The sequence below is a fragment of the Eurytemora carolleeae genome, unplaced genomic scaffold, assembly GCF_000591075.1.
Source record: "Eurytemora carolleeae unplaced genomic scaffold, Eaff_2.0 scaffold179, whole genome shotgun sequence".
In the NCBI taxonomy this organism is placed as follows: domain Eukaryota; kingdom Metazoa; phylum Arthropoda; class Copepoda; order Calanoida; family Temoridae; genus Eurytemora; species Eurytemora carolleeae.
The window spans coordinates 270139-276928 of NW_019396088.1; the positions used below are offsets into that span (position 1 = coordinate 270139).

The following is a 6790-nucleotide window of genomic DNA, read 5'->3' on the forward strand; positions in this document are numbered from 1 at the left end:
AAAATATCAACAAGAGCGAAAAACATACATTTTTTATGTCGAAATTCTTTTTCCCTCCCAAATCAAAAAAAAATCCCAATATGGGGGGGGGGGTTATTTGGAAAATATACACCCTTGCGACAATGGATCAAAATGAAAGTGTTGCTAATGTAAATCAGGTGCACGGCCGGCCACTGAAGATCCACCTGGACGTGAATATGGCGCTAGCAGCGGATAGTCCAACTAATATGATGCCATGGAACGGAGATAAAACTATTCTTATCGACAGGTGCAGTGGAAATACAGTTGACTAAAAAAATTTTAAGGATAAGTGATTAAAAAAAGACAAATACACGATGGAATTTGAAGAAAAAAATTTAAAGAAACCATAAAATCACTTCCTACCCAAGTTCCCCCTTTAAACATTAACCCTCCCCCATATTTGAAAGGATTTTGTATAATTATTATCGAGTTTTTGTTGGATACTCATTTAAGTTTAAAGGAAGCAATGTTTTATTTACTTTTCCCCGTCCCGAATTCCATCAATTTTAATTCAAAATCATCGCTTGATGGTGAAACCAAAACACTATCTTNTCTGTCTGTTTGTCTGTGAAAAACTATGATTTTTTAAAGAAATCATTTAATTAACATAAAATCAAATCAAATACGGTTAAAATCGATGCAAATCCGATGTTTTAGATTAGATCTAAATTCAGTATTCTTAGCTATGCAAGCATTCTATTATTTTTTAAATGCCAGAAAGAATTTACAAATAAAATAAAAACTTTTATGAAATTAATGGAAACCAAACCTAGACTTCTTAAAATTGAAGCTGTCCACAAAGTTCAAATTGTTGATATTTCATTTTTGTTCAGGAAGAGAAGTTTTTAAAAATGATTGATCTCGAAGAAAAGTAAGTTTTAATCATTTTTTCTCCAAATAGTTTTCGTGCGTATCATGTCAACACACTTGTAGTTACATGCATATAACCAGTGCTTAGTATCCCATTTCAAGGATTCCTGGATCCGTATCCGCCTAAATATGCAGATCTATGTATTGCTCTAAAACTAAAATCTTGCTGTGAAATAAGAGATAATAAAAATTTCCCTGGATTGTTTATAAAGTTCCTTTAAGCGAAAAAAATTATAATTTTGTTAAAAAAAGATGTAAATCTTGAAGAAATGTTCATAATCCGGATTTGGATCCGGATCTATAGTTTTCAGAGCGGATTCAGGTTCCGGATCCGCAACAAAATTTAATGGTTCCTAAGCAATAAAACAAAACATTTCTGTGAGTTTCTTAAATTATTCCTAAATATTAGGTATGGTGGAACAACATATCAGAATCAGAAGGCTAAAGAAGACAAAAAGAAAGCTGGGAGTAAAGCTGCAATCGGTAAAATTATTAAGTTATTCTACTGGAGTTTATTTACAAATCTTACATCGCAAATTTTATGAGAACAATTTCCACGGCAAACTTATTTTACCTTCTCTTTAAATTAACCTGGAAACAACCGAGGAGCCCTGATATATTGTTGCATAGAGTCCTGGAGGCAGTCTGGGCTTCCTCTTTGGGTTCCCTTACAGATTTAAAATTTGATTTGATATTTTGATAAAATCAATAATGCCGCTTGTTAACTTTATCCCCCCCCCCCACCATCATTTTCCGGTAAAGGGATTTATGTTCCCAAGAGCTGTCTTCAACAGTTATTATTAACTAGTATACAATAAACATAAAAATTTATTATATATTCATATGTTCATTGTTTAGGATTTGTGTATGCTGACTCTACGGGTGCTGAACCAGAATCTGAACCTGAGCCCTCAGATTCAGATTCTGATAGTGAAATAGATTTCGATTTAAATGTGGACGTGATGGCTCTAGGTAGGACAATATTAAATGAAACGTGATGGCTCTAGATAGGGTAATATTAAATGGGACGTAATGGCTCTAGAAAGGATGATATTAAATGGGAAGTGATGACTCGAGGTATGGTAATATTAAATGGGACGTGATGGCTCTAGGTAGGGTAATATTAAATCGGACGTGATGGCTTTAAGAAGGGTAATATTAAATCGGACATGATGGCTCTAGGTAGGCTAATATTAAATCGGACGTGATGGCTCTAGTTATAGGTAATAATAAATAGGACATGATGCCTCTAGATATGGTAATATCAAATGAGACGTGATGACTCTAATAATATTAAATGGGACGTGATGGCTCTAGGTAGGGTAATATTAAATTGGACGTGATGGCTTTAAGTAGGGTAATTTTAAATCGGACGTGATGGCTCTAGGTTGGATAGTATTAAATGGGACGTGATGGGCGATGGCTCTAGATATGGTAATATTAAAAAATGGGACATGATGCCTTTAGATAGGGAAGTATCAAATGGGACCTGATGGCTCTTATAATATTAAATGGGACGTGATGGCTTTAGGTTGGACAAAATGAAATGGGACATGATGGTTCTAGGTATGGTAATGTTAAATGGGACATGATGACTCTAGGTATGGTAATATTAAAAGGGACGTGATGGCACTAGATAATATTTTATGGGTAATATTAAATGGGACATGATAGCTCTAGGTCGGCATTGCTTTAAGTAGGATGATGTTGAATGGGACATGATAGCTCTAGGTAGGGTAATTTTAAATGGGAATTTAGGACATGATGGCTCTAGGTAGGGTAATATTAAATGGGACGCGTTGGCTCTAGGTTTGGTAATATAAAATGGGACAAGATGGCTCTATGTAGGGTAATATTAAATGGGACTTGATGGCTCTAGGTAGGGTAATTATAAATGGGACGTGATGGCTCTAGGTAGGGTAATATTAAATGGGACATGATGGCTCTAGGTAGGGCAATATTAAATGGGACATGATGGCTCTAGGTAGGGTAATATTAAATGGGACATGATGGCTCTAGGTATGGTTAAATGGGACATGATGGCTCTAGGTATGGTAATATTAAATGGGACATGATGGCTCTAGGTATGGTAATATTAAACGGGACATGTGGCTCAAAGAATGGTTGTACACTGTAATTGATTTTTATCTAAACATGTGCGTGATTTCTCTAGTTGGGTTTTTAAACATTTATAAAATGGCTTTTCCCAGAAATTTAGACACGACACTATTTTGACACTAATTTTGCTTTAACAGATCTTAATTTCAGGCACGGAAGATCAGGATCAGTTGAACATGATCGGGTTAGGCTTCGAGCTCGGGAAGAAGGACTTCGTCAGAATGCTTGCTAAGGTAATAAAGTGAAATTGTTTTTATTAGAATTTTTTCTTATTCCTTTTTGTTTTGGATACTTTTATTGAAAAATTATAAAATTCTGACCAATTTGCTTCAAATTATTTTCTTCAAAATGCTTAGATGGGGGGGGGGATAAACCAGTTAGAGCAATCACTTCTTGTGACCAGTTGAGGTCATCCAGCAGTACTGCTGCTTGAGGACCGAAGCTATCCACTTGAAGACGGCTCAAATCGTCGACTGTTAGAGGAGAAGAGCCCGCAAAAAGGTTACTTTTGATCGTCTTAGGTTTTTTCTTGGGACCCATATTAGGAGGATAAATGCACTAAGAAACAACACACTTAGTTAGGCATTGAATTACTATCAAGAAAAAGAAAAGACTAAAGAATTTAATACTTAATATGGAATTAAATTAATAAAGTCAGTTGTCATTGAAGTAGTAAAAAGGAAGTTTGTTAATTATAATGAAATTGATAGTAGGGTAGTGAAACTTAAGATAATGTTTTTAATTAAAAATCTTTAACTTAAAATTAATTAAGTGAAATCTAACACCTTATAAAAGTTGCTGTTGTCAAAGAAAAAATTGAAGGAACGTGAATTAGTTTAAAAAGAAATTTAAGTTAAGAGGCTAAGAAAATGTGCTGTCCTTAATAGCTTAGCTTTCTAGTGATGTTGACGCTGAGAGAGGGAGAGAAGAACTGGCCAAAACCGGCAGGGAGGGAGAAACAAAGGCACGGGCCGCCAGCCCACGCCGGGGCAGGGACAAGAAAGCTGCGCCTAGCTACAGTACAGACACTCACTACACAAGCAGTACTCCCAACCAGGGGCTCCGCAGCTCTTCACACAATCTAACCGCCCAGGGGCGCCTAAATAAATATAATTTTGAAAATGCACCAATTTAAACTGAAATATCCGCGACAATGTTTGTTTATTGCAGAGCACGAGGAAAAATGGGGATTTTAAAAGCAAGATAATAAGTTTAAAGTTGGATCTAAATTCTCAACTAATCATGATTTTGATCTTATTTGTTACTTCAGGAGAAACGTCTAGAAGGACGGGCGATCAGTCCTCCGTCCTTTGCTGCAAGGACAGAGAAATCTAAATCCAGATCGTACTCCAGGTCCGACTCTGACTCAAGCGAGGTAAATAGATCTAATACTATCAAGATTTTCTTTTAACCAGCTGTTCTGCTCTCTCCCCTCTGTTTTTTTCTTCGGAATTTTTCAATTCGGGATTTTTACTGTCGTCATAATTTCGTAGTTATTTGTAATTTTTTCAAAAAAATTATTGTGAAAAATGTAGGAAGATGGCGAGGAGGAGAAGGTGGAGTTTATCACTAGCTTCGGGGGAGGGGAATCAGATCAGGAGGGGAAACATGGGATCACATTCAGGTAAATACAGTTTTTTTCCCCCCATTTATCTTTTTTGTTTTTGGAAAAATACGAAAATATGTATAAACAATCCCTTTTAGTATACATTCTTCTGTATGGAACTTTTTCTATAACTTGACGTCATACTTCTAATTGTGTACAAAAACATCATGGTTAATTTCTGCCCCTAATATCAATCAATAAACACTTGGGATCGTATTTGATGGAATTATATGGACACCCCAGATTTACACCCTTGGAAAAAATTTTATGCCTGACTGTTGTAGAAAGCGTAAGAAGGAGTACAATGACCCGATTGGACCAGATCTACCAAGCTCAGATAGGAAAAAGAGGAGGAGAAGAGAGAGATCGTCTCATAGGTGAAATAATTATTAAAAAACCTTTCATGTCTAGTTTTCTTAAATAAGTCCAGTTTTCAAATAAAGTCTAGTTATCCAACTTAAGTCTAGTATAATTATTTATAAAGTCTCCACAGGCCCATAACCAGGATTTTTGCAAAGAAGCGCGCCGTAGGCGAAAATTTTTTAAAGTTTTTTTTTAAAAAGCAATGTTTGGTTTGTTTTTACGGTGGTATATGGTTTTCTTTATTACATTGTCAATGTACGCTATAAAGACTAACCTTTTTAACAAGTGTATTTAAGCTTTAATAAGGGTTACATTTTAGTGTCTGAAACTTTTCAGTTTACATATACAATATACATAAAAAATAAATTAATGGTACTTTAGCTTAAGGAAAAAAATTCATTATTTAAAATCAAGGCTTTTTGTCCCTCGGCCTCATCATGATATTATGAAGATGAATAAAAAATAAAATTTCTTATATTTTGTTCAAAAGAGTTTATTTATTGACATAGAGACATTCTTAGTGAAATTTTGAGTACTCAAAGAAACCCTCGCTTAAAATAATGTTTTTGAAACTCCCAAAAATGGCTATTATATTCCAAAATAAATGGATGAATTTTTTCCTTTTAACCAACTGTTCAAACTTTAAAGGATGTTTTACTTTGTATAAGTTCTTGATTTCAGAGTCAAGTTTGACACACACACCCACTTTTAATGAGTAACACACAATAAGATTTAAAAAATAAAATTTCTTATATTTTGTTCAAAAGAGTTTATTTATTGACATTGAGACATTCTTAGTGAAATTTTGAGTACTCAAAAAAACCCTCGCTTAAAATAATGTTTTTGAAACTCCCAAAAATGGCTATTTTATTCCAAAATAAATGGATGAATTTTTTCCTTTTAACCAACTGTTCAAACTTTAAAGGATGTTTTACTTTGTATAAATTCTTGATTTCAGAGTCAAGTTTGACACACACATTCACTTTTAATGAGTAACACACAATAAGATTATAATTTGGTTTGGGAAGGGAATCAACTCTTGCTTGAGATATATTATTGGTAACTAGATTTTAGAAAATTATGAGAAACAATTTCTTTTATATGGGACTGGGGGGGGGGGGTGCAAATTCGTCATTGCACCCTCCTTTCAGAAGAAAGGGGGGTGCCTGCACCCTTGCACCCCCCCCCCTGGTTATGGGCCTGAGTTTCCATCTTTTACTACACACCCTGTTAGTTTTCTTACTGATAACTAAGTTTACCAACTTATAAACTAAGTTTTCCAACTTTAAAAACTAAGTTGTCTAACTTTAAAACTTAAGTTTTCCAACTTAGTGACGAACTTTAGACTATGTCCTCCAATTATAAGACTAGTTTTCCATTAAACCTTTAAAACTTCTAAACTAAATTAGCCAACTTTGATACAAAGTTTTCCAACTTGATAAGTATTCCATTTCCAATTTAAAGCTTTAAGAACCAGTTTTTCAATGCTCGAGTTTGCCAACTTAAGCCAAAGTCGATTTTTCGTCTTCCTTATTCTAAACCACGTCTGATATTTTAGATCCCGGAGAAAATCTAGGAGTAGGAGCAAGAGTCGGAGCAGGAGCCGGAGGACCGGATCTAGAAGATCCAGAAATGATAGAAATGGTCATAAAAGGTAGCACTTACATACATAGATAATTTTGATTTTATTTGATGCTGATCCGGCATAAAAAAATATTAAAAGATTGTTAAAAAGTTCTTTTTTACCCAAAAAAAACTTTCAAAATCAGAGCTGTTTATTTTCTTTGTTTATTTTCTTATTCCCCCCCCCCC

The 6790-nt window shown here is 34.5% G+C and overlaps 3 protein-coding genes across 3 annotated transcripts in view; all 3 read left to right on the forward strand.

Moving 5' to 3' along the window:
- Positions 1 to 158: 158 nt before the first annotated feature.
- LOC111718343 (CLK4-associating serine/arginine rich protein) lies at positions 159 to 293 on the forward strand (the record flags this gene model as incomplete). The annotated part of the gene is given in 1 exon segment (XM_023493908.1): positions 159 to 293. A coding segment is annotated over 1 exon segment (135 nt), but the record flags the coding sequence as incomplete, so codon positions are not given.
- Positions 294 to 797: 504 nt separating this feature from the next.
- Positions 798 to 3254, forward strand: LOC111718344 (uncharacterized). Its single transcript, XM_023493909.1, has 4 exons — positions 798 to 892; positions 1301 to 1374; positions 1750 to 1863; positions 3160 to 3254. The coding sequence occupies exons 1-4, from the start codon at positions 873 to 875 to the stop codon at positions 3252 to 3254; spliced, it is 303 nt and encodes a 100-aa protein (XP_023349677.1). The 5' UTR covers positions 798 to 872.
- Positions 3255 to 4267: 1013 nt separating this feature from the next.
- LOC111718362 (arginine/serine-rich coiled-coil protein 2) overlaps positions 4268 to 6790 on the forward strand; it is a 10893-nt gene continuing 8370 nt past the window's right edge. The window contains exons 1-4 of the mRNA XM_023493930.1: positions 4268 to 4384; positions 4545 to 4633; positions 4900 to 4992; positions 6537 to 6632. The gene's annotated coding sequence lies outside the window, so the exon portion shown is untranslated. The remainder of the gene's footprint in view (positions 4385 to 4544; positions 4634 to 4899; positions 4993 to 6536; positions 6633 to 6790) is intronic.